This window comes from Equus asinus, chromosome 13 (assembly GCF_041296235.1).
Source record: "Equus asinus isolate D_3611 breed Donkey chromosome 13, EquAss-T2T_v2, whole genome shotgun sequence".
Classification (NCBI taxonomy): domain Eukaryota; kingdom Metazoa; phylum Chordata; class Mammalia; order Perissodactyla; family Equidae; genus Equus; species Equus asinus.
Genome location: NC_091802.1, coordinates 32,120,564 through 32,147,885, shown reverse-complemented (window position 1 = coordinate 32,147,885; position 27,322 = coordinate 32,120,564). Strand labels below are relative to the sequence as shown.

General features: G+C 41.3%; 1 protein-coding gene and 1 long non-coding RNA gene across 10 annotated transcripts in view; one reads left to right on the top strand and one right to left on the bottom strand.

Moving 5' to 3' along the window:
• Positions 1-555: 555 nt before the first annotated feature.
• On the bottom strand, positions 556-27,018 carry MMD (monocyte to macrophage differentiation associated). Of its 2 annotated transcripts, XM_014861077.3 has the most exons (7): positions 26,695-27,015; positions 19,306-19,387; positions 15,849-16,009; positions 12,819-12,893; positions 11,072-11,173; positions 8,914-8,983; positions 556-2,618 (listed from the first exon to the last, which is right to left on the bottom strand). In XM_014861077.3, the coding sequence occupies exons 1-7, from the start codon at positions 26,718-26,720 to the stop codon at positions 2,418-2,420; spliced, it is 717 nt and encodes a 238-aa protein (XP_014716563.1). In that variant the 5' UTR covers positions 26,721-27,015; the 3' UTR covers positions 556-2,417. The 2 variants fall into 2 exon arrangements, with proteins under 2 accessions (XP_014716563.1, XP_014716564.1); XM_014861078.3 differs by lacking the exon at positions 11,072-11,173 and having other exon boundaries at positions 26,695-27,018.
• The window catches only part of LOC123276051 (uncharacterized), a 199,574-nt gene continuing 185,152 nt past the window's right edge, over positions 12,901-27,322 (top strand). For 6 of the 8 annotated variants that reach the window (XR_011493776.1, XR_011493779.1, XR_011493778.1 and 3 more), the window contains exon 1: positions 19,394-26,387. This is a non-coding gene — a long non-coding RNA (uncharacterized lncRNA). Of the gene's footprint in view, positions 14,734-16,431; positions 19,184-19,393; positions 26,598-27,322 lie in introns of those variants that run through there. The other 2 variants (XR_011493780.1, XR_011493781.1) reach the window with 2 other exon arrangements.

The following is a 27,322-nucleotide window of genomic DNA, read 5'->3' as shown; positions in this document are numbered from 1 at the left end:
ACTAAAGAACAGGATGCTTGGGAAGAATGTTTTCAGACACTGAACCTTCAAAATCAGATTTGCCTGAGGGTTTATGGAGGCTCTAACCTGCGTAAACAGTGTTTTCTTTTCCATGTGCATGCCTGATAAATCTTCAGTTTGTTTTTCGATTCGTTTGTTTCTGCTGACTCTGACAATGAGTGGTGAACATGAATGGAGGCTTTGGAACAGGACAGACCTGGGTTCCTGCCCCAGCTCCTTGACTTAGGAGGAAGAGGTAAACTTCTCTGACTCTCAGTCTCCTGCACTGGAGAAGATGGAGAATGACATCTCATACTCTCAGAGTTGTTAGGTTTGCAATATGTCTATGTCTGCTTGGTAATATAAAAGCCTGTAACCCCAGTCCTACAGTATATTATGTAAGCTAAACCAAAAGCCTTCTCTTGGTAAAGATACATCACTATAAAATTTACAATCTTTAGGCCCCAACTAGCATATTTTAAACTGTAAATGTATGTTGATTTTAATGTTTGAGCAGGCTATGGCATTTCAGTTATTAAAAAGTGACAAGAAAGGTCTAGATGACAGGGCACATTTATTTTTCTTCCTGTCCTTACTTTTCAAAAAAAAGGCTAGTATACAAATTACAAATGCTGGATGAGCTCAAGCTCTCAAAAATGCATTATCATTTTCACAGTCATCTAATTTAGAGACAGTGGAACAAATCCAAGTAACAATTTTATTCTAGTCTACAGCACAATTTTTTACATATATTTTAGTGGTTTTGACAGTGTTACTTTTGAGCAGACTTCAAATGAATCTACAAAAGTTAATATATTAAAAATAAAATATACACAATAAAACAACAGGCATCTAGATGTTCAGAATCATGCAGATAGCGGTGGTCTGGTTGGTGTTATCACTGGGTACTTCACCTATTTAAGAATTCACCAGTAAATACCAGTTCTTCTGTTTCTCATTCCCATATAATTCACCAAAATCAGAGCATTCTAAACACACACACACACACACAAAATAAACCCTCTTTTAAAGCAGTATCAGTACAAAATTTCAATGAATAAGCCTAAATGTATCATCAAACCAACAATTTCACTGATCAAACCCATTACTAGAAAATAGTCGTTATCAGCACCCAATCCAAAGGCAGGGTCTGCTCATTTATCAAAACACCAACAGGAGATTAATCAACAAAATAACTAATATGTTAATCTTAATATAAGACACTGAGGGGAAACCAAAAATAATATATTAAATATCACTCCACTGAGCCAGGATATAACCCATGGACCACAGATGCATGAGTTTCTATCTGTCAAACAATGCTTTAAATATTTTTCTATGAAAAAGAAAAAAGTCTATCAGGAGATGCAGAGGAAAGGTAGAAATGTGAATTCATGCATCTACTTCCACAATTTAAAATCAATATCAAACTGATAATATAGAGCTAAGTGACAATGACTCAACTGTCGGGCACTGAACAGACAATACCACTATTCACTGTAATTCGTAACTCTCTTCAGGAGTTTTCAGCAGATGGCTAACCCAATAATACTCTCATCATACAGACGGAATACTCATCTACTGTTGAAAGAGATCCTGAAGAAAACATGGCAAAGGCAAAGAGAAAAAGTCGAGTCTTTTGAAAAAGTTGATGATATCAAAATACTTTTCCATCACTGGTAAACCAAATAGGTCACGCAGATGGCCCAAAGCAGCATGGAATTCAGAGTCAGAGGTTTGCAGAAAAGTTTGGAAAACTGCAGTTTTTAAAAATTGGCAATTTCTCCATGCTTAATAAAACTATCAGAAGAGGTATAATGTTTGTTCGCTTGTGGAATGTTGACAGCTTGCTGCAAAAATTCACATGAATGAGGAACTGCAGGGATGCGCTTCAATGAAAAATTTTTTAAAAATTTACAAAAAACTAAGGTTTCTATTTAAAAAATAACCATGTTATGCCAAGATGAAACATGGTAAAAGTAGTGTAAGTTCTGTCCATGATTCTTTACACAGCTAATGGGAAAGAGATAGAAACAATTTTCTCTTAAAAAGGAAGATTTGTTATTGCACTGACTTTTAGAACCTGACCTAGTAATTTAGAAAAATCATGTAGTAAAATCTGTAAAATTAAAATACAAAATTCTGGTCTGTAAACATCAGTTGGCCAAGTCTATCCAGAGTCCTTCATGATAGTGGAATGGAATGAATAATTAATTCACTACCTTATTTGCTGTGAGGGGGAAAATTCCAGAACACAGCCTTTATACTTTCACAGTAATTATATTCAAAAGATATAAAGAAAGTCAGTGCAGTTGTCTTCTTTTTTTTTCTTTTTCTCTGTGCAATTTTCAGCTCTTACCCCACTCCCAAGTGCCATAATCGAAATAATACTGGTTTGAAGACCTAGTAAAGATTGGTCATAAATGTCGCATAAAGTCTGTAGGACTTCGGTAAAGGTATTTCCAAATGGCATAGTAATGCACTGCAGCTGCCGTGGCCACAAACAGGTGCCAGATAGCATGCGCAAATGGAATGATGCCATCACTCTTGAAGAACACAACTCCCAGGCAATAGATTAAGCCCCCACAGGCAAGTTCGTGAAGTCCATCGGTGTTATTCTGTCAACAGAGGAAAAAAATAAAAAGGTTTTGATGTTACGCTGATGTGACAAGCTCAAGAGATAACTGCAAGTCCCCTTAAGCCTCCTGATTTTTTAGACGATGAAGTAGCTCTGCATGGACAGAATCCTGATCTGTAAGCATGAACTAAACTGAAAAGTCTCCTCGACATCCACCTGGATTACTGTTTGAGTTGGCCGTCTTGATTTGACCAAGCAGTACGGTAACAGGTCCCACAGGGAAAAGCAGCACACTCTGCCCATCTATAGCATGGTTAAGCAGACTGCAATTGCATCCAGATACAGCACTTCATTTTAATAAAGTACAATCCCTGGCTGTCATCTTCCTCTTTAAAAGCTTTCTTCTCTACAAGGCACGCCCACGCCACTCCATTTATAATTTACATCCCAGCCAGAGTTTTCAAGTCCCTTTGTCCTCCTAAACCCTGTTCTGCACTGACTGCTTTCCTGCGACTTTCCCTGCTTGTGTGAACTTACTTAGGTTTGCAATATGATGTACGTCTGGTTGGTAATATAAAGGCCTATAACCTCAGTCCTACAGTATATTATATAAGCTAAACCAAAAGGCTTCTCTTGGTTCCTTTTGGCTGACACAGGAAAATCACAGCTAGAAGTGGCCTCCGAGATCAGAGATCATAGGGTACCTTCTAGATGTTGCCAGGCCTTTTTGTCCTTGAACCTCAGAGGTTCTTAGCTTAACGAGAAGTTAACAGTTGTGTGTGCTTTAGCACACTAAGGAGAATGTTTAGGCTGCTTTTGGTTTTCAAAGACCTAGGCCTACCTAGATTAAATCGGGTTGTGCGATTGAGAGGGGAAGAGACTAGAGGCAGAGCTAAGGAAACTAGTCAGGCCCCTGCATTCCTGGAGACAAGGAATAGAAAGGTCTTGGGTTCTGCAGGGTAGGTGGTAATATAAGCCAGACGGTGGCAAGGCCTTGCAAGGGGACTGGTGTGTGGGTGTCCCAGAGGCCTGGGCACTGATGGCTGCGATGTTGTGAGCCTTGGAGCAGGCTGCTGCCGCCAAGTCCAGCAGGCAGCATGGGGAAGCTCTCATGCAGCCGCCTAATGGAATGGGCGCACAGGCCCAGGCTACAGCAATGGCAGCAGCAGAAGACCAGGAGCGAGGATCTAGGGCCAGAGGTGAGGATCAGTCCTGTTTTCAAAGTTCACATAACCCCACGGTTTTTGTAGGATCAAAAGATAGGGAAAGAGCCAACCCTAACTGACTACCACTAATCTAGTAAGATGGAACTCAGCCAGATTTATCTTTATTTAAAAAGTGAAAAAAGGCCAAAACCAAAATACAACACATTATTTCCTAAAGGTTATAAAGCAATTAATATCTACTAATTATACAAAATTCTCCATGTACATACATTAGGGGCATTTTTCTATGAGAGGTTAAGATTTTCATCAGATTCTCAAAGGGGCACGTGACCCCCAAACGGTAAGAGTTGCTCATCTAACACAACCTCCTTACTTTAGAGATGAAGAGAGTAAGGCCAGAGAAATGAAGTAACCTGAACAAAGTCATACAGCTGGTCACTGCCCCAAAAGATACCCACTCTTTTTTCTTTCTGCTAAAACAATAAATGAGAGACCAAACCAAGTACACAGGCTGGTTTTGACAAACATTCTGTTAATAGATAGTTCCTCATGACATCACATTTACCTTATCAACTTTCAAAGAACCAGAACATAGTTAATGCTAAAACAAACAAAACAACAATGTTTTCTTCATTATCAATGTCTTTATTGTGTTACTATGTAGCAGACACTGAAGCTCTTCCACATATTTACACATTTAATCTTCACAACTCTAAATTAGCTACTATTATTATCCCAATTTATAGATAAGAAAACTAAAACACAGAGAGGTTAAGTAGTTGCCCAAGGCCACATGGCCTTTAGGTGTCACAATCAGATTTGAACCAAGGTAGTCTGGTTCCTGAACGTACATTCATTTTTTGGGTGGGGGGGACGATGATTTAAAAAATTGATGATTGATTGAGAGTGTAACACACAGACCTTAAGTGACCAGTATGGATTTTGATAAATGCACACACCTATGTAACCCATCTGCCTACCCAGATACACAACTATCCCATCAGCCCAGAAAGTTCTGTGGTACCTCTTCCCAATCCTGGACGATCCCTTCCACCAAGGCAATAACTGTTCCTATTACTATTACCACAGACTAAGTCTAAATGTTCTAGAACTTCACATAAATGGAATTACACTGTATGTACATGTTTGTATCTGGGTTCTTTTTGCTCAATATAATGTTTTTGACATTCATACACATGCTTCGTGTATATCAATCATTCATTCCTTTTACTTAGCATTCCCTTGATTTATTGAATGTAATTTACCAATTCTTTCCATTTCGGGGCTATTATGAATAAAATTAATATCTACAGTATTTTATGAGTCTTTTTGTAGACATATGTTTTCATTTCTGTTGGGTAATACTTGTTGAGTCATAAATGTACATTTAATTTTATAATAAACTGCAAAATAATTTATGAAGCAGTTATACCATTTTATACTCTCCCCCAAAAGGAAGGAGGGTTCCAGTTATTTTACATCTTTGCCAGTATTTGGTGTTGCCAGTCTTTTTCATTTTAACCGTTCTACAGGGTGTGTAGTGAAGCAGATGGAGGTTTTAATTTTCATTTCCCTGATGACTAGTGATGCCGAGCACTTTTTCAAGGGTTTATTGGGCACTTGTATATCTTTCTTTGTGAAGTGTCTGTTCAAGTGTTTTACCCATTTTTAAAGGACTGGCTTTTTACTACTGATTTGGAGTGTTTTATATATTTGGGATACATATCCCTTGCTAGATACATATAGAGAAGGCAAATATTTTCTCCCAGTCTGTGGCTTGTCTATTCTTTTTCAAGTTCATTAATCTTTTCTTCTGCAGTATCCAATCTAGTGTTAAACCTCTCCAATAAACTTTTTTCTTAATATAGCATAGTTTCCAGATCTAGAATTTCCATTTGGTTCCTTTTTTATAGTTCCATTTCTTTTCTGAGATTCCTCATCTGTTTACTCATTGTTCTAAAGTCCTTGTATGCTAATTTCAACAACTGTCATCTTTGGATCTGTTTCTATTGACCTGTTTTTCCTTACCTGTGTGTGTTTGTGTGTATGTGTGTGTCACATTTTTCTGCTTGCTTATCTAGTAATGTTTGTTTGGATGGTGGATGCCAAGTTGTTAAGGAGCATAGATTCTGTTGTCATCCTTCAAACAATGTTGGGTTTGTTCTGGTAGGCAGTTTATTTACTGGAAAATCAACTTTATCCTTTCAAGGTTTGTTTTGGGGTTTTGCTATGGCAGGCTACAGTAGCTCTTCTCCTAATGTGTGAAATTGCTAGGGTCAACTGAATACCTGAGTTGTTCAGCACGGTCTCTTCACCCTGGCTGGTTGGAATTCTGATATCTCTCAGCACTGGGCACCTTGTGGAATCTCCATTGATCTCACAGCCTTCCCATGGCTATTCTCAGCCAGGGCATGCAGAGTCTTGCCCTGTGCAAATCCAGCTTAGTATCTGGGCAAAGGCTCAAGGAAACCACTCTGTAGATTTATGGCGACTTCTCTTTGTAAAGCTCCCTACTCTCCAGCATGCTGCCCCCCAAACTGCAGCTGGCTCAGTAGCTGAAATGCTGATTTCCATTTCCTCCACCCAGACTGCAGCTCTCTGGATCAGTTTCTTTCACTGCAGTTTGGAAAGTGTCCCCTGGGAGACAACTGGGGTGAATTTGAAGCTTATCTTTTGGTTTCTCTTGCCTCAAGGATCAAGGACCTACACTGTGTGTGTCCAAGGCCAAAAAATAGTTGTTTCATATACTTTTTCCAGTTTTATAGTTCTTTATGGCAGCAGGGTAAGTCTGATACCCATTATTTTGACCAGAACCAGAGCTCTGAGTCTTCATCCATACTGTCTGTTTCTTTATTAGTTCAGATGGATTACAAGGGTCTTTTGGATCTGGTCTCTGTCCAGCTCTCCAGCTTTATCACAAGACTTGTGTTATCTGCATCATTACCCACCTCATGCATATACGTATACTCAAACAGGTACACACACTCACGATCCAAACAATGAACTATTTTCAGTTCTTCAAAGATACTAGTGCTTTCCTCCTCTTCAGGGCTCCCTTCATGCTGTATCTTTACCTACACCACTTGTATCACCTGTACCATCTCTCGGCTCCTACTAGTCTTTCTAAAACAGTTTAAGTATCATTTCCTCTGGTACTTCCGTCATGTGCTCCCATAGCAACCTATACTTTCTCCAGTCAAAGACATTTCAAAACTTTATTATAGTGTCTTATTTAATACGAATTTTCTTTTTCTGTTTGATTCTAAGTTCTTCAAGTTAGTGTGGGGATTATCCTGTTTGATTATCATAATCACTAGTCACCCACTATTGTACCACTTGTGAAAATGCCAATTAGAGATTTAGGCTAGTAAAAATGCTGGATAAACCTGCTCTTATGACACCGCAAAGGAATTTACCTCAAGTTCTACTCTAATGAGCAGCAACCTATTCACATAGACCCTGCTTACATTGCTTTGGGTGTCCTGAATCGCCCTGTGACTATATCGCCTTCAAGGCAGATTTTCTCATTTCAGTCATTCATTTACTCCTCACCATTCCCTGTTGCCTTTACCAACTACATTCTATGTATTTTTGGTGCTTGGTAATTATTAAAGCCATCACAAACCTCATATCTCAAAGAACATATTTTGTTGCATTCTCATTAAGACATATCCTGTGAAAAAACACAAGCAAACTTGTAACTCTTAAACCTTTTACAGGTGTTTTTATGACCAGGGCAAGAACAATGTACAGTAAAATTACATTCTTACAATGTGCCTATGAGCTCAGGAGTGAAATCACTGGTATAATTCTTCTGACCATTGCAGGCTGAGAAGAGAGTTCAAAGTAAACATCTTGTGACTTTCCTTTTTTTTGGTGAGGAAGTTTGGCCCTGAATCTAACATCTGTTGCCAATCTTCCTCTTTTTTTTTTCCCCTCCCCAAAGACCCCCAGTACATAGTTGTACATCCTAGTTGTAGGTTCTTCTAGTTCTTCTACGTGGGACACGGCCTCAGCATGGCTTGATCAGCGCTGCTAGGTCCACGCCCAGCATATGAACTGGCAAAACCCCGGGCCGCTGAAGCATAGCGCACAAACTTAACCACTCAGCCACAGAGCTGGCACCTGAGTTTCTTAATTAATATAGTGGCTAGTGCCAAAAACCACAGTATAGACGACACTGGAGTACCTAGCAACAGGCACAAGTAACCAGTTGGATGGGATGGTGAGGTTGTAATGATATATTTTTGTTTCAAATTGACAGATATACATAGATTTCTCAACAGTAATTCAATGTGAAAGAGAGTTCAAATATATACACATGTGACTGCCTACTACAGGTAATGTTACACTCTCATCCAGGAAAGTCCCCAAAAGAAATTTTCAAGCAAAGCTAAAAAAAAAAAAAGGCACTTTATTGAGAAAAAGAAATAATATGACTTAGTAAAATGTTGAGCCAAATGAACTTTTAAGGTCCTTGCAATTCTTAAGATTTAAAAAGTCAGGGGCTGGCCTGGTAGCGTAGTGGTTAAGTTTGCGTGCTCCACTTTGGGGGCGCGGGGTTCATGGGTTTGGATCCTGGGTGCAGACCCATACACTGCTCATCAAGCCATGCTGTGGCAGCATCCCACATAGAAAATAAAGGAAGATTGTCAGAGATGTTACCTCAGGGACTATCTTCCTTAAGTAAACAGAGGAAGACTGGCAACAAACGTTAGCTCAGAGCCAATCTTCCTCACCAAAAAAAAAAAGGTCAGTAATGTACATTTTCTTCACTGCAAGAAACCTCAAAATTTACCCTTTTCAGTCGATTTAGGGTTAAGACACCAAGTAATTCACACAGGAATACGCACCTTCACATACTCTCACAGTTCTTTGAGAGAAGGGTGGGGTGGACCAAAAGGTTATCCAAAAGAAACTAATACGGAAGATTAGCATAAGGAAAGAAACATGCCTAAATGTATTAACTTCTACAAACTCTGGACAGTAGCTAGTACAAGTTGCTGGCACTTCGTTACTTATGTTTTTTTCTTTTGAGTCTCAAGTTACTGGACAACCATCCTCACTTTGAAAGAAAGGCTACATGTTGTATCTATGGACATATTAAGAGTCCCAGCAATTGCAAAGAAAATAAGGTGAAGTAAGGAAAATTACGAAGCCACTTCTTACCATTGATGTCACCACCAAGGCTGGAGAAAACCCCATGGTAAGATAGAAAAAGAGTTCAACCACCTTATACCTGCAGGATAAAAATGCAGTTAACTTAATTTATCTATTCCCACAACACTCAGACAATTTCCATACCAGTTTTTCCTTTTGAAAAAGAAATGTAAACGCTTAACTATTCAAATGAAATGTATTTTCCCAGCAGGAGATCAGTAGGCCTCTAACCAAAATACTGTGGTTGAATAACAATGGACTAGCAGTCCTTTCAGGACTGAAAAGCATCAGAGTCCACAGGCTATCTGGAAAATGTTTTCTGTCAAAAGTAGTTATCATGGAGTCCAATCCACCGTGCGTCCCCCCTTCTAATCCCAGAGTGTCTGCCCTCCTTACCATTCAACCCACAGCCATAAGAAACTGAAATTATGAAGACAAGTGGATGCCGCTTGGGGCCTAGTTTCTCAGTGGCAAACAGACAGAGCCCTAAGGAGCAAAGGGCATGTATTTTTGTTTGTCTCTTTATTTTGCATCGGCACAAACTCCAATTTGTAAGGCTCCTCACATTAGGCTGTAGAATGTCTGAAAATGCTAAGAAACACAGTGTATTGAAATTCAACATACATTTCTGCTGCATCAAACTAGACTCTACGTTCCTCAAAGGCAGGGGCCGAGTTTTATTTACATTTGGATCTGCAGGGCCTAGAACATCACCTGGCACAGTTTAGGTAATATCCCTAATATCTGCTGCACCAAATGGCCCAGGGTGACTCATATCTCATTCTCAGTATTTTATACTCCAAATCCACCATGAAGGAACATATCAGGAAGCTGGGGAGGAAGGGGTGTGCAGCTGTGGTTTACATTAGCAGGTCTCGAAGAGGAGGAAGGATAGTTGTCTTACTTTCTTTCTTTCTTTTTTTTTGCTAAGGAAGACTCACCCTGAGCTAACATCTATTGCCAACCTTCCTCTATTCTGTATGTGAGCCACTGTCACAGCATGGCCACTCATAGACAAGTGGTGTAGGTCTGTGCCTGGGAACCAAATCTGGGCTGCTGAAGCAGAGCACACTGAACTTAACCATTAGGCCACTAGGGCTAGCCCACTTTACTTTCTATTTTACCCAAGAATATAAATTAGGAGTTTGAGCCCAAGAAGCAAAACGTTCCCTTGGACTTATATATACTGCCCAACACCATTAAGAATTGCTAATTATGGTAAAAAATGCATTTTAGTGAATTTCAAAGTCAAAGAGAAGTTATTGAAAACTACCATTTTCTTCTGAAAAGAGAACACAATTGAATACTCTGTGATAAACACAAATTATCTTCAATTCTGAGAGCCATTCTGCCAACCACCATAGATAAAGAATTCAATAAACTGCATTCAATGACAATGATTTCATGGTTGTGAGTTTCTCAAACTCAGACATGTGAAATAATGAAAAGAGCCATGGCATAGGAGCTAGGACCCTTGGGTCCTAATTCCAGATGAGTACTAATTAATGCATGTCCTAAATGTTCTCAGTTTTAAGCATGAAGCTGGAATAGATGGCTTTGAAGGTCCCCTCTCGAGCTAAGATGCTAAATTTCAATCAGCTTTCCTATTTATATCGTTTCACACTTCTAAGACCCACAAATAATAGGTTTAAAAAATTGTGCCCTGTGGTTAGGATATTAAGAGTTTAGATGTCCTTCCAAACATCTCCTTTCTCAGGAATCCTAGTTTGGGACATCCTCTAGGTTCCTATCTAGGTTAAATGTTGTACTGGGCACTTCATGTCTGTTATCTTCAATTCCCTAGAAAACTTTGAAAAGCAGTTGCTTTTCTCACGTGGTAACTGTGTATCACAGAGGATAAGGCCAGTCTGCTGATAAGGCCGAGCTACCTGAGGATGTGAAATGAGGTCCAACTGACTCTAAAATGACAGTCCGCCTTGTCCCTCAACTACCTCACACCACACAAGTGCCATTCATTTCTTTCTGCAGCAACCTGCCCACTGATAATGAAGACCAAATGGTCTTGAAGATTTGCTATAAACAATATTTATTCTATTTATGTATTTCTACTATTTTGAAGGGCAAATATGAGTAAATTGCGTTGTAATGTAGATAAAATTTAGACAGTTAATTTTAAAACTATCAAATGTAAATTATTTTCTCTTACTTTTCATGGTAGAGAAATACATAAATGGTTCCTCCAGCTGCCATGAGCCAGATAAACCAACGCATATGAGATGCCAGGGGTCCAAGTTCACGGAGATTTAACCTAAAAATGTAAACATGACAACAAAGAACAGAAGTGATAAATGAGGGGAATTCTTAGAACCTGCGTTTTCCCCTAGTCTTGAAAATTGGCAGAGTGAGTACTAGGATAAGACTAGGAAGAAAACGCACACAACATGCCATGGAGGTATTTGGGCAATTTTGGTAAAATTAGTAACTCAAAGATCAAATTGTCAGTCGACCTTTAAGACTCAGAATTAGACCCAACGTGGTTTAAAAATAGAACCAGCTAAAAGGAGATATGTAGAAGTGAGTCCCATCACATCTGTGGTTCCTTATTAGGCAGACTGCTGTAGAGGCTGCTTGCCTTCTTATTTCTGATAACATATTTGGGAGCAGATTGCTTACAAAGCTTGACGAGAACCCTGAACAAAATCCTGACCTGGGATCGCATACCCACAGTGGATACCTAATACACAGACCAAGCGTCTCCATTATCAATCTCTGCCAAGAGAGAACATGAGAAGAATCAGCCCAACATCTGTTATGGAAGACATTTTGTTAGAATTTAACCATGGACTCTTGCGAAGGCTGCATTTTAAAATGCTGCAGATTCATTTGTACTAAGTTCATACTAAGAATAGATATGAGAAAAAAACAAATGTTGTTCTGATTGACTACTGCTACAAAATTAATATTTCCAAATGGCAAAGGTACACCTGCATATCAAAGACTACATATGAACAAATTGCCTACTGTAATATTTGATTCCTCAGCCTACATTTAAAATTTTTATTTACTTATTCCAAATTGAGGTATACTACACAAAAGCCTTTAAGTGTTCTCGTTCCAATATGACGCAGACCTATAATTTACTAACAGGTGTTGGGGAGAGGAAGCACTTACTCTTTACTCCAACAGATAATTAGGTTTCTTTTGAATGATGGATGCTGCATTAGTCAGAATCCAGAGGCCTGCTGTTTCTAATGACTGTAGTAGTTGATGACATATTATGAATTTGAGTGTTTAAAACTGGACAATGACTTGACAGAGGAAAACTAATGTTTCTTTAATTACTAGTTTCACAGCAACAAAATATTCTATCTGATCTATACCAAAAGGGCAGGAAGATCAAGGAAACTGAACAGACTATTAGGTATTTTAAGTAGCTAACTAATTTGGCTAGTTCTCTTATACAGCAAAAGTGAGAAATGTATTCCATATATATAGTAGCTACTGTGCTGTGAAGTGAATCGAAGACAAAAACTCTAAATTTCAAAAGTGAGCTTCTTTTCCTCCTACATATTTATAGCATTTCCACTTAAACAATTAGATGTCCAAGCATTCTGAACAGCAGCAGAAGTATATAGAAAGAATACGGAAGGCAAAGGTAACGTATTTCAAAAGTGAACAAGCCACCTACACACAAGTTCATAGCACTTCTCTTGAACAATCCAATGCCAGATATGTATTCTAAATAGCAGCAACATTCTCCCCTTAAAATATGCAATCTGACCCAAGTAAATTAAAATGGAAAAAAAAAATGCATGTATGTTTGTGTGTTGAGAGGAGACGGGTGGGGTATATGCGTGGGGGGCTGAGCAGGGAGAGGAAGAAGGGAGGAAAAGAGGACTGAGGAATTCTATCAGAAAAACACTACCTTTAAAAATAGAAAGACCGTATCTTACCATGGAGCGTAAGAAGCAGCAATGAAGAAATAGATGACCATTCTATCACACATGTGAAAACAATGCTCCACTGTCCTAGTGGGGGGAAAAAGTTAGATAAAGTTTTCAGAAAAATTTCAGACTGGAAGTATGGGCTATCACTCCACTATGTTGTGATTTCCATTCTTGTTCTGGTTTCTCATGGCATTTATAATTTGGCCTTCAAAGTCACACTGCTATTTTTAATAATATGAAGCCAGAAGTAAAAGTTTATAATATTTTTAAGATTGCACATACAATAGATATTCACCAGGCATGAGATACAGGGACAGAATCTCACAGGAACTCTGAGGTGGTTAAAATAAACCAATAAACAAAATCTGTCTTTTCTGATGTTTCCCATTTCTTTTAGATCCTATCTAACAGGAAAATGAAATTCCTTGAGGGTAGACCACTCCTCAACCCCTATCACAGGCAGGGCACAAAGTCGTGGTGCTCAGTAAACATTCCCCGAAGTCACATTTTTCATGACTTTTTAGAATATCTTTAAAGAAAACTTTACGTCAAACATCTTAGTGTAGATAATAAGTTGTAATAAAGTTGTAAGAACTTGTAATATACTAGGAACAGCATTAACAACAACAACAACAACAACAAAAGGCGAATTTTCTGCAAGAGTGTAGCCACCTGGATTTCTAAGCAAGTTCCTCCTTCCAAAACTGAAAAGTTGGGAAGTGTACCAAGATCGGGCTCACTGAGGTCTAGTCACAGAAAGGATGAGACAATCTGCCCTTTAGGAGGTCATTTAAAAGTATGAATGCATTGCATTGTCTTGAATCCATTTTCAGTGTTCAAGGGGTAGTAACTATGATTTGGTGGAGCACTAGTACTAGATTTTCGCCTCAACACACATATGTCAGCAAAGCAGGCTGAGGGTGTTTCAGGCATGGTTAGTGTTAGTGAAGAAGTGAAAATAATTTAGGTCACAGGTCTAAAAAAGTGAACACTAACTAGATTAACACAAACTTGACCGCATATCAGAATCACCTGGGGAGCTCACAAAATATAGTCAGGAACTCTAGTCCAGAAGATTCTAATTTAAAAGTGTTAGAAGATGAGGTAGAAGATGGAGGGAAGAGGAGAATATTTTTTTTAAACTCCTTGGATGATTATGATTCTTAGCCAGGTTTGGGGCCTTCCTAACCCTTCTTTCTACATTGTTATGCACTATTACAGCCGGTAAAATCAGACTTGCACTTTTATTCATGATTGGCCATCCACTTCTCTGACCCTCACTTTCCTGACAGGTGAAACAGAAGTAATATTACTTCTCTATCATAGAGTATGTGTGAGCGTTAAATGTATTTAGCACAGCACCTAGCACATAGTAGGTACTCAATAAATGCTAATTCCTCCCTCTCTTTTATTTAAATTAAGGCTATACTTGGATACTTAAAAAAATTAATGCAGAGTAAAAATCCATCCGTGGCTTATGATTCTAGCAGTGGTATTTCAAGGTTCAAGAGAGTCTGGTTTCTATTACACCTTCTTGTCCAGTCCCTGGCAGGGAGGCTCTGAATACTGGAGTAAGCATCTACAACTCTTTATTGATTCAGAAACCTAGACATCAGAGCTGAGTCAGCCGAGGCAACCACAAGTGTTGGATTGTGCCAAGAAGATAATGAAGTGCTCTGGCCTCTGCGACAGTGTGTCCTGAAGAGGCAAGACAGGTACTTTTGAGGCTCTCTTCTGAGTGTCCCGGAGCGCCCTTGTGATTCAATGTCCTTTTATTTTAAGCCCAGGGAACTGTCACCTTACAGGGAAAGGTAGCAGACTGCAAACTATAAGCCATAAGTGAAGGACGCGGTGAAAAAACCACAGGACTTGGAGTCACAGGTCCTGGGATGATCAGATTCTGCTGGAATCACCGGCTTGGGTGAGTCAGACCACTTCTCTGAGCCTCAGTTTCTCCAGGTGAAAATTAAGGGGATGGGATTAGACGACCCTTAAGAATCCTTCCAGCACTAAAACTCTGATTCTACATGTAAAGAAACCAGTAATCATCTTGTAAGTCCCAAATTCTTTTGGGAAATGAAGCATGTCTTCTTAATACTAGATTGTTTAAATAGGTGGAGACTTTTGGGGACATTCCATAAAATCAAAAAGTATATTCTAATATTATTTAAAATCACTCTAAGTCTGCTCTGAATCCTGTTTTGCTGAGAAGAAATTTTGCCCTTCTGGGTTGTACAGAATCTATTTCATAAGGAACCCATTCCCACCCACGTAGCATGTTGCTCCATTTGGATTCCCCCAAATTAACCCTTCACTAAGAAGAGGAATGCTTTTACGTCCTTCTTATTGGGAGGTTAGGGACCATGGTATTCTCCGGAAAGTACCTGAAAGCTAATAGTAGCAAAATACTAGAATCTTGTTTGAATAGATACATAGGACCTAATTCTGAAAGCTAAAGTTCCAAAACAGTGAACCCAAGCTCTAGTATACCTCCTTACATCACTTTGTCCTAGAGTCTTTTGTAATTTTCAAATCATTTTCACATAGTTCATCTCATTCACTTATCACAATAATCCTGAGTCAGGTATTATTGTTCTCATTTTAGTGATGAGGAAACTGAGGCTTCATGAGGTCAAGTGACAACACAACACTAAGTGGCAGGGCTGGGACTCTAAGCCCCATTGCTGACTCCAAGTTTGGTGTACTTTGTCACCAGCCCACAGCTGCCACACACTTAGAGCATCTTTGGTGTGCTTGATATCATTGGAAAATAGGTCTCGGGATTTTAAGTTGTATGTCCTTGGAAAGCAGGGCAATTTTGTTTGTGGTATCTGAGCAAAGGCCTACTTTTCCTAGATACATTGGGAGGTCCTCAAACTCTGTCCAACGCATAGAAAATTTCCTGAATAATGGGACAGCATTATAGTCTAAAAGGCAGGAAAATGTCATTCTTTGCCTCACCTCACCAACACATGCCAGTAGGGGAGGCTAACCTGAGTGAACTATTCTGTTGAAATGGCATGCCGTTCACTGTACCTTAAGTGGCTCTTTTTCCATGATACAATGTGAAATACTGTGGAAACGATGAAGAGGGCACAGAGGCCCATTCCATAAATCCATGCTGTTATCTTTTCCCAGCAGTCATCAGACAGCCGATGGAGGAGGGCACTGCCCACGATGGCCGGAACAATGAGGAACTGAGAGAACGGCAAAGAAAAGTCAATCTCCTAAGTTTTACTGAATTGAGACCTTTGTTAAAAATACATAAGTTTATCAGGGAAAATTTTAGAAAGACTATTTTAAAACAAATGTTTGCCTCTCCTGGATAATCATAACAAGAGCCAGATAACGTTGTCAGTTGCTGCACCGGAACCGGTACTGCTAAGAGCCCAGGAATTATACCCATCAATGTACAAACAAATAAGCAGTAAAGGATGCAAGATGACTCAACTGTTGCAAAACAAATGATTTTTATCCTAATTTCATTAATTAAGAACACATTTCATGCTATTCTCTAACATGATTTAGAGTAGGTACTTAAAATACTCAAATGCCAAGAACATACCCAGATTTCCTAGAGAGGTCCTAAGTTTTCAATATTCTTTTCTGTCTCCCTCAGGTACTCCTAAAGTCCCAATATTTCAGCAAAGGGTAAGTGAATGAATCTAGTCAATAAGTATTGTAATGTACACGCCACACACAAAAAAATCAATTCTTCAAGTCATATGTCCTGATTTTTAGTTTGGATCTGTACATTACAACAACTGGGGGCTACTGCAGAGTGAAAGGGTTTTTGGATTATTTCATTTTTAATTGCACCTTTCAAGTAAGCAAGGGTAATCCATTCTCACCTATTCAAATAATTTTAAGAGACTAGAATCTTAGAATTTTGCCTTTTGAACCATATTTTATACTTCATATGGACACAAATTTCAATAACTAGTCATATCAGTATGACTAGTAAACATTTTATAATAACAGACACCCTCAGGAGAAATAAGCTACTTCATCAGATGTTAGAGTAAGTATACCTGGCATAGAATGCAAACTTTAGCAATCTTACCTTTTTTTACACCAACATCTATTTTTGCCCTCTTGCAACAGAATATTAATCAGCACTGAATTTTCAAATGCCGAAGTTTTCATTGGTCCAGACAAAATGAGAAAATTAAGAACAACAAACAATAAAGTTTCTCATAAAACAGAATTTAATTATTTTGAGATTATGCCCTTCCTACTTTTTTTCTTGTTAAACCATCCTCTCTTTAACAAAATGAGGATGATGAAAGTTTTTTGTTTTGTCTGTTTTAGAAATTTTACTGCTCTCTGAAATTCAAAAATCAGGCATACAGTTTAATAAGATGACGATTTATGTTCTAAAAAATTAACATGGAGGTTTTGTCAGTTTTTCCTTAACTTTGTTTTATACAAGTGTTCCTTAACTTGTGACAGATCCAGAAGAGATAAGTTGAGGGATATTTCAGGTCCATCTCAAGCAAATATTATTCCTAAAGGTGAGCTGTGCATCTCAATAGCCAAACTATCATACTTAAATGCTCAACATTGTGCTAAGTAACAAGCACTTCATTGATTGCTCTTATTGGTCCCTAGTATGGAAACTATCAAGGCATATTTTCATAACTTTTATCAGTGTTTTGCAGTTGGTAAACAGGGAAAATAATGGGTGTATATTGGAGCCATGAGTGAAGGAACAGGACAAATAAACCAACTGCTTCTCAAACTTTTATATTCCTTATATCCTAACCCTGACCTAGACTTAAATATACATGCGTGCACACACACACTTATTTTCTTAGGGGCCTGTGGACAATTATCTTCAGAAGTAATTTTACTTTTAGTTCTGTTAAATTCGTCGAACATTTAGTCAAGAATAAAAGATGGATACCCAGGCTGGTAAAGGTGACAAAAATTAGGCTGTGCCGTCTTAAAACCAAGTTTGGACTCTAAACATTTTGACCCTCTGGTGCTGTCAAGCTCGCTTCCCATGAGCATGTCATTAAGGCAAAGACAGGGGTCAGCTCAAGTCTAGAGAATTCCACTAAATCCTTCCTGTGCCCAGAATCTCTACCATGGGTCTAGGGAGACTGTCCAATGGAGCGGTTACTCCAAATTTCACTGCTGAAGCCCCTTCATGGAATCCAGGGCAGGCAAGTCAGGTACTAATTTTTTTCTAAAGAAAAAAATTTTAACAAGATTCCAGCATATGAATTATTTAAGTAAAAATCTGCTTAGCACCTAAGTAAAAAAGGAAGTCAGTGATAAATTAGGGTGATGTTTCAGTAGTACCAAGTAATATCTGAATTCCACTATTATAATACATAAAACAGGGGCTTTATAAAGTTTGATTTGTGCTAAGTAATGACCAAATGGCATTGCTCTATTAGATTATAAAGAAATTCACCAAAAACTAGTTTATTCTGGGTTTACTCAGCATCATAGTTCCTTTACAGAAAACACCGTGACTATGCTTTGGGGAAGGGGTTAAAGAAATGAAAAGGCACAACTTACTTCAAGCAAATTTTATTTTAATGACATATGTATATAACCTACATATTGTACTAACACTGTCTAAAATAATTAAAGCAGCCTGTTCTAAACACTCTCCACTAAAGGAGTAAATTGGTCTCTTCTATTTCTTGTCTTCCGACTATATCACTAGCTACCATTTTTCCCTCAAAAGTCTGACTAAATGCAATTTTCAAAGGGAATACAAAATCACAGATAAAGGGAAATTTAAAATGACACAAGAAAATGCCAATAATATGACATTAATAGCAAAACTATGAAAATACATACATATTCACAAATACCACACATAAAAAGAAGAAATGCACCAAAGTGTTAACAAGTTATTTCTGAGTAGTTTTATTTTTCTTATATATTCTCCAATATTTTCTAAGTTTCTTATAACGAGCATGTTTTGCTTTTACAAGAAAGAAAAAATTCACTCTGAATTTAGGGATTAAATCCATTTTTTCTTCAACAATATGGAGTAGTATCTCCTCTGAGAAGCACTGGCCACTGGAGGGGTGGGGAGGATATGGCTACCTGTTTCAGAGGATCACCTAGTAAAACCAGCACCTTTTGAAAAAACTGTGAATTCTCCTTGGCTAATGAGCACAGCTGACTGTCTTGAAAAGACGATTCATTTCATTCCAGGGCTGACAGTCATCATAAATAGTTTTCTTTGGTTTTCCTATACCTAGGGTACTTACTGATATTATCTTTTTAAAGAAGATCTTGTCAGAGAAAGCAAGTCCAGGATGGACAGAGCTGACTGTGGGTCAGAGCACCGAGTGTCAGACACGCTCACAGAGTTTCTGGTGATGTGACCCAGCAGTGATACCCTGGTAGGTAAGGTCACAGAGATGGGTAAATCCAACTGCTCGGGCTGAGGTCACTAGAGATAATTGCCCCTTCCTCCCACCAAAGCCCTTTGGGAAAGAAGAAAAAGGCAGAAAAATACACTCACTGCATGTGTGTAACAGTTAGCAGCATGTTCGTAACAAGTTGGTTTGTAGCGGCCATTGGCTGGGGCCCGGTGGTTCATGAACCTTTGGAAACAAAAGGACATCATGTGAGAAAAGTTGGAAGCCTGTGAAGAACAATGGGGAAGCCTGCCAATGGTTGTCTTGTCTATTCTAAATGAAGAAGCGATGCTGGAAATACCTAGTCATGGGAATAAAACCAAAGCCACTAAACAGGTGTAAACTGAGTCAGCAGCAATGATCCTAAAGCAAATGTCCCAGTTTATCGGGTGAAATATTCTTTCAGCTTATTCCAAAGAAAAACCTTCTACCAACCAAAAGCAAACAGAAACCACTCCCTTCAACTGGTACTCCCCAACACTAAAAAAAATTAAAGATAAAAAAAGGGCACGACCAAACCTGAAATCTTAGGAAAAAAATCATGGGAATTTTTCAAAATTTTACAAATGCTGGTAACTGCCATTAAATGAAAAGGGATACAATGCATTTGAAAGGTTTCTATTTTCTCTCTCAAAGTTTATAAGGCTTTATACATGTAGATTTTTAAACCCTACATCCCATGATTAGCAGGCCTGTCCAACTAGTCTCCCTATACTGCATTACCTGTTCCAGACAGCTCAAACAAATGATACCTGGCTGCCCCTGGGCCACCTACACAAGAGGTGTATTTTCACCTGCATTCTTCCTGAATTAAGAGTTTGATTCAAAATCCAAATATATGACTAGTACCTGATACTTCAGCTATAAAATTCACATATACAAACAAATGTGTGCATGCATCCAAATACCAAAACCTGTTACACATACAGACACATGGCCATATTCCATACTTCCTTTTGGGCTAACTTTGCGGCAATCAGCAATCCTAGAGTGAAAAGCACAATACCATCAGACCTGAAGAGACAAATGGCATTCTTCCATTTCAGTGTGTGGGTGAGGATCCCCCAAAACCCAACCCATACCCCAGCCATGTTTCATGAAGGATTCTGGTTTAGCCTCTCTGTTCTTGGGAAAAAGGGAGATGTAAACTCGGGAAGATAAAAAAGCAGCTGCCTGAAAGCAGCAGACACAGAGAAACAAACGGAGGTCAAAGAGCCCTGACAGCATTCAGAGCTCAGCACTCAAGCTGCGCTCCTGTGCTTGGAGCCTGGGAGATGTCAACAGGCTTTGTCCGGTAAATCATCCTTCTGCTTGAGCTAGTTTAAACTGGGAGAGGGGGATTTTCTTATTTGCCACTAAGGAGTTCTGAGTCATCACATCTAATTAATTAAGATGATGAAAAATGGTACCAGGCTGAACCAAATGGCAGAGCCAGGTTGTCAAACATTGGCCAGAACACATGGTCAAGTTGTTCTAAACAGTGTCCAGTTTATTAACAAAGGACTAGCACTTTCTTCCTGAATTAAGAAGAGACTGTTATCCTTAGAGCAAATAAAAAATAAATAAAATGACAGTCTCTACTAACCCAATATAGAGAGTTCAGGTGGAAATTCCACTGGGCAATGAATTTGGGACAATGAATATGTTCCACGTGAACTGCCAATAGGTTAGCTATCTAACTAGTGTGCAAGACATATATTGAATGGAATTCAACAGATGGCTGGGAAACTGTTTAAGAGAAACGTGCAGTCAACAGCTTCAGAATTTATCTAAGCTATTCTCACACACAGATAAATAAATCTTTTCTCCCTTGATAATTCTTTAAATAATTTTACTAATTTCCCAAGGGACAAGAGTGTTGCTATACAGCTCTTATTAGTAAAAAAGAAAATAATTATATTCTTGGGAAGGATGCTTTAAAAGCGTCCCAAGCATTCAAGGATCTACCATGTCATTACCCTGAGACATAACAACAGAGCTATAAGTAGCATACCCTATTAGGAACTTTAAAGGATAAAGGGCAGGCTCCAAGATGGTTGCGGGTGGATTAAATTGAGAGTGCTCTGTGTAGGGAACAGTAAGTGAGGTTTGCCTACCCACCACCAGGCTGCAGACTAAAATAGCAATTTATATCTCTGGCAGCCCAATCTAAAAATAGTCAGGCCATTACAGAGCAACAGAGATAGACTTTCACATTTTCTCCCAAAAGCAAAGCAGCTGGGTGGCCATGTTTGTGACTGCTTAGTCCCTGCCCACCTGGAATCACTCAGGTTAAAAATAAACTCAGAAGCTGTAGAGAAAAAATCCCACCCCTGGTGACTTAAGGTGCTCTCTCGTTATGGACGGAGCCAGACTCGGGCAGTAAGGAAAAGGAAGAGCATCTATGCTAGAAGCAGATCACTGTCTGGGGCTCAGGGGACTGACAGCACTCTGTTCTGCTGGGAAATTTACAGTGCGATTTTTCCATTTCTCTCTGATCTGCCGGCATACAATCAAGCCTCCATTTAGCCTCCTGAAGAAATCACATCACCTAAGACCTAAATGGAAAAGCAGATGTAATATGCAAATTATCTCCCACACGCTGAGGCTGTTCTCTTTCCTCCAAGAAGAATGAGGACGGTTCTCAAGTGTTATGGCAAACATCGCCCATTTATGGAAGACACCCCTAAGGCGAGTAACCCAAACTGCCCCCCAGTGCTAGAACAGAGTATCCAGCATGCTTTAGAGAGCTGAGAGAAAGTGACTTAGTCTTGAGTATGGGAACCACACTTCATAAAGCTATTAGTTAGGGAGGATTTGTTCATTCATCACTTTCTCTTTCAACACTCTCTTGCCCAGTGCCCTTACGCCCTTCCTGCCTTACGCCCTACCCGCCATGACAGAATTCCAAAACTATGGAGAGATAGGGACTCACAGGGGACACTCCTCTGCACACTTTAAATTTAGCCCAAAGCACTGTGCCTTCAGAAAGTAAATCTACAACCCACCAGCACATCTCAGAGGCCCAAGCTCAAACCCGGCAAGTTGTCCTTATTCCTACGTGTTCCTCATTCTCCAAATGCAACATTGTCAACACTTCCTTCAAAATATATTCCAAATCAGCCCACCTCTCTAGAGTTACACAGACGCTACCTTACATCAAGACATCGACATCTCCACACACGGACTCTCCTTTATAGAGCAGCCGCCAACAGTCTCTTAAAACGAGATCCCATCACACACCCCAAACCCAGCTTCGAACTTGTCTTTGGCTTCCCAAGTTCTTAGGATAACACTGCAGCTGCTCCGGGGCCCACAAGCCTTTTTCTCTAGCCACACTACCTCTTCTCTGCTGCTCAAACTACCAAGGTCTTGTCTGCCCCACGGCGATTGCATTTGCTGTTTATTTCTGCTTAGAACATTCTTCTCCAGGACGCTCAGCTCTCTTCTCACCCATCAAGCTCAGTTCAAATGTCACCGCCTCAGAGGGTTTCCTGACTGTCCCACCCAAAGTATCACTTCAGCCCTCCCCACCCCACCAGAGTTATCACAATTAGTAATCTAACTTTTTAAACTTGTTTACTTTTTATTTCTTGTTTCCCCACTGTAATGTAAATTCCAGGAAGGCCTCTTGTCCACCATTTCATTTCCAACCCCAAGAACAATGTCCAGCTATTGCTGGAGCTTAATAAAGAAGTGTGGAATGAACAGAAAGAGACATTCCAGCTGCTGCTGCACTATTTTATCTTAACTGATATCCCATCATCAATTAGTTTCACTGCGGATTCAGCAGGTTCTTCATGTAGCAAAGAGAAAAAGGAAGTCTTAGAGCCAAAAGAACCCTGAATCTCATGAAAAGAAAATTCTTAAAGGCCAAGACCATGAACATTCAAAGGCCTCCTTTGGCATCACTTGATTGGGGCAATGTAAGCTGAGCTGTGCACAGTACCTTACAACTAACTCTCCTTTACAAAGGAGCATGATGTTCAGGAAGAGTGTCCATTGCCAGAGGTGGTAATGGCGGTGGGGGACATTTAGCTTCATTATGAAATAAGGGAGAAGGCATATATAGGGAGACTACTCCATGCCTATGATTCAATGCTCTCAGAACACGCAAAACGAGACAACAGGCAGTCCTGGAAGACTTCCTGATGTTCTAGAATAAGATGCTCTACCACATATTCAATTTGAAGCTAACCAGTGGTCATGAGGCTGGGGCTGAGGGAAGGAGCATCCTTTTCCTTGGATTTTTGGTTGCCAGGCTGGAGAAATGAGTATGCACCAACAAGATACGGTAGCTTGGTGGGTCCTAGGCCTCTACACTGAACACACAGGTGTGGTGTGGGCAGGGAGACAGAGGTGAACTGGCAGCATGGGTGGTGGAACACACAGATGTGGTATGGGCAGGGAGACAGAGGTGAACTGGCAGCATGGGTGGTGGAACACACAGATGTGGTGTGGGTAGGGAGACAGAGGTGAACTGGCAGCATGGGTGGTGGAGAGGGACATGAAATTGAACCCTCAGGCCTGCCCCTTCTTAGGTGCGTGATTATGGCAAGTTCCCTTCAATTCTCTAACTCGATTTGCTTCTATTAAATGGGTATAAAATTCATCTTCCAGGGTTACAGTTGAGGATGAGATGAGAAATAGACAAATACCCGGACCCTGCCTGGCCCAGGTAGGCACTCAGTAAATGTTAGCAGTTATTCAAATAAGTCAGAGATGATGTGAAAAGGAGAGAATGACTGTGTGTGGGGGGGGAAACTCAAGCATGGAAGGAATAAAACAGGAAGATAAAATATGTTCTGTGTCTCAGTGGGATTTTTCACAGCCTAAGTTTTTTGAGAAGCCATGCCTGCATAAAGCTCTCCACTTAGGACAGTGGGCTAAGTTTCCTTATAGCCGTCCTCCACAGAAAGCGCAGAACTCTGGAAGTTGATTCAAAGCCACAATGACCACCAAGTTTCCATTATGAACAAACCATCAAGGTGTTCAGGTTTTCTTGTAATTTACGCATAACCGCAAACTATGGCCTAATGAATTGTTTTTATTGCAATCAAACGCTCTTCAATTAAGTCCCGATAAATCAGAGAAGGAGCACGTTTTCAAGGACAGTGTGTCCCTTCCTCCAGTTCCTCTGTCATTTACCTACCTGTAACTATCCTGAATGCTCAAATACTGTATAATGAACACGGCTTTAAGAGGCACAGAATAGCACTCTCAACATTTTAATGGGTGGACCACAGAAAACCAGGACTGTTTTTTTGTTTTTTTTTTTTAAATTTCTCCTTTGGCTTATTTTAAAGACAGGATTTCTTTTGTTTTCTTTTTTCAAAGATTGGCACCTGAGCTAGCATCTGTTACCAATCTTTGTTTCTTCTTCTTCTCCTCAAAGCCCCCCAGTATTACATTCTAGTTGTAGGTCCTTCAAGTTGTAAGGACTTTTTATTTACAGGTGTTATGTCCAAGTTCAAATTGACCCTTAGAAATATCTTTCCAATCCAGCCTACAATAGAAAAACAAGAAGTTATGGGATCATTCAATCTTCAAAGAAAATCAGGGTAGATCTAGATGTCATTAAGAAAATAACTGTTAAATATCCATTGTTATCGTGCAGCCACTGAGAAAATTACAAAGTCTATGCTGCACCAAAAGACAATGCCTGTATTTTTCTTTTTTAAATGAATGAAGTAGAGCGCAAAATCACACTAGAACTGTGTTAATAAGGACCGGATAGATTAGTGTCCAGCAAAAAGAAGATAGTTCAATTGGCTGAGATGGTAGGATTCTAAGTCGTCTTTTTTTTTTTCTTTATTCCTTTTAACACTGTTTTAATGTTTGTGCAACATGTAATAAAACAAGCTCTTTTTTCCTTTCTAGAGAAGATTTCAAAGGATATGAAAGAAATACTAACTCAACGAAATAAGAAAGGTAATTTCACAGAAGACTGCCACTGTTCTCTGAAAACAGGAAGCGCACACATGTGCAGAGAAGCAAAACCAAATCAAACAAACCACACAGGGCAGGGCTTTGCCAATCATGCCCCAGCACATGTTACCTTCTCCCTTAAAAGCTCCTCCAGTCTTCATGCCTGACTTCATTTTCTAAAGCCACAAATCATGGTTCCTTTTTGCCTATAGAAGCACAGATAAGATGTTGCCACTGGGGGAACAGAGCCAGGCATTCAACACCCTGAGGGACCAGCAACAGTCAGAAGTTAAGCCAAGTCTTCCAAAGAGTCACCCTTCTGATGGCACAGTCCACCACAACTCTTCCTATGCATTTTTGACTCCTTTACCCTTTGGGACTGGGAGAGGAAGGAGACCAGCATAATGGGTGAATGGTCCACGAGGGATTAGGGAGTCACATAGGAAAACAAGTGCACATTAAATTTTCGAAATAAAAGGCAGTGCCTAAAGACTCAACCATCATCTCTTTAGATGGTTTCATGCATTCCTTTGCTTCTTTCAAATTCCCGATCACTGCACACTAAGTAAGCCTGCTGGTGAAGGTCTGGGAGGGGGGACAGCTGCCTGATTCAGACAAAGGGATGGCAAGTTATTACAAACACAGGAGAGGTGAACTTTCACCCACTTAAACGAAGAATGAGGAAAAAAAAAAAAAAAAGCCCAGAGCTTCCTCTCTGAACCATGGGCCAGACTCCATCCATTGCTCGATGGCAGAGACCCGGAGTAGGGATTAAGGCCATGGTGACTCTCCAGGCTGGTTTCCACCAGCTCTCCAGTGAAAGAGCAGCCGACCAGCCTTCCGGTGGCGCCTCCTCGGTTCCATTCCCCGGTTCCTAACCCAGACACCTCGACAGCAGGTCGCACCATCCGAAAGCTAACTCGCCCCTCCGTGGGGCCCCAAAGAGCACCGCCCTGGGACCCGAGGCCTGAGAACCAGCAAGGCCCAGATATGGCCAGGCAAGGCTAAACCGGTGGAGCGTGCCTCAGTTTCCCTGTTGCTAGGGCGGTTCACAAAGCACCCAAAATGCCCCGCACCCCTTCTTTACGACAATCTCGCTGCAGGGCGCAACAGCTACCCGGCCCCGACTCCGCGCGCTCGGGGAGCCACCACGCTGCGGGTAAGAGGTGGAGGCCAAAGCCAGGGTCGGAGGACCCGGCGGCGACGCCTGTAGCTGGGGTTCGGGTCCTCAGAGCAAGCAAGAGCCCTGCCTGGATGGAGGTCGGGAGGGTGAAGCCGGGTGAGCAATGGGATCTCCTGGGAGGAGGGCAGGCTCCAGGTCCGGGGTCTGGGAAACGGAGGTGTGCAGATCGCGAGGGGGGACCCGGGTTAGGCATGAGGTCCCGGTCCCGGTCCTCGGAGGAAGGGGATTGCCCAGGGACCGCAGGGCGGGGAATCCCCCGGGAACTGGTCCCCAGCCAAGGTGCCGGATCCACGGGGGTGGACCCAGGTGAGGAGTCGGGACCCATGCGGGCGGAGGCGGGAGCCGGGACTCGCTCCCGGCACCGGCGGCGGCGGCGGCGGGGCGGGGGCGCCATCCCTCTCACCGCTGGAATCGATTCCTGAACCGCATTGATCCTCCGCTCCTCCTCGGGGGCCCGGAGCTCCGTCTCGTCAGCGCCGGCGGCCGGGCGCGCGGCCCTCATGGGCTTGGGCTGCTCCGGAGGCCGCCCGCGTGCCCGGCGCTCCGCTCGGCGGGGCAGGGCCGGAGTGGGCCAGGCCGGGGGTCGGGACAGGGCCGGGGCCAGACCCGGCGGCTGGGGGCGGGAGGGAGGCCGCTTAAACGGCCCCGGCGCCTCCCGCCTCCCGCCTCCGGCTCCTCCGCCCCCGGGCGCCCGCGCCCCGCCCCGGAGCCGGCTCCACCCCCTCCCGGTCGGCCCGGCTGCGTGCTCCCGCCTGCCCGCGCGTCACCGCACCCGGCAGCCAATCAGCAGCCCGAGCGGCGCGGCAGCAGCGCAGCCTTTCAGTCCCGGGGGCCCGGTCCGGGGGCGGGGCCTCGCAGCAGAGGGGAGGGGGGAGGAGGAAGGGGGGAGGGGGGAGGGGGGAGGGGGGAGGGGGGAGGGCAGGAAAGCGGGAAGGGCGGCGCGCTTCTAGAAGGGGTCGAGGTGGGACGTGAAAACAGAAGAGGCAGAGAGGAAGAGCGATTGTAAAGGAAGAGATGGGCCAAGAATGTCA

Excerpts from the sequence above, each read along its gene's own strand:
- MMD (XM_014861077.3), bottom strand. The coding sequence starts at position 26,720 with ATGCGGTTCAGGAATCGATTCCAGCG. Across the intron at positions 12,894-15,848 it reads TGGAAAAAGAGCCACTTAAG|GACAGTGGAGCATTGTTTTC; the intron begins GTACAGTGAACG and ends TCCCCCCACTAG. Across the intron at positions 2,619-8,913 it reads CCTTGGTGGTGACATCAATG|AATAACACCGATGGACTTCA; the intron begins GTAAGAAGTGGC and ends CTCTGTTGACAG.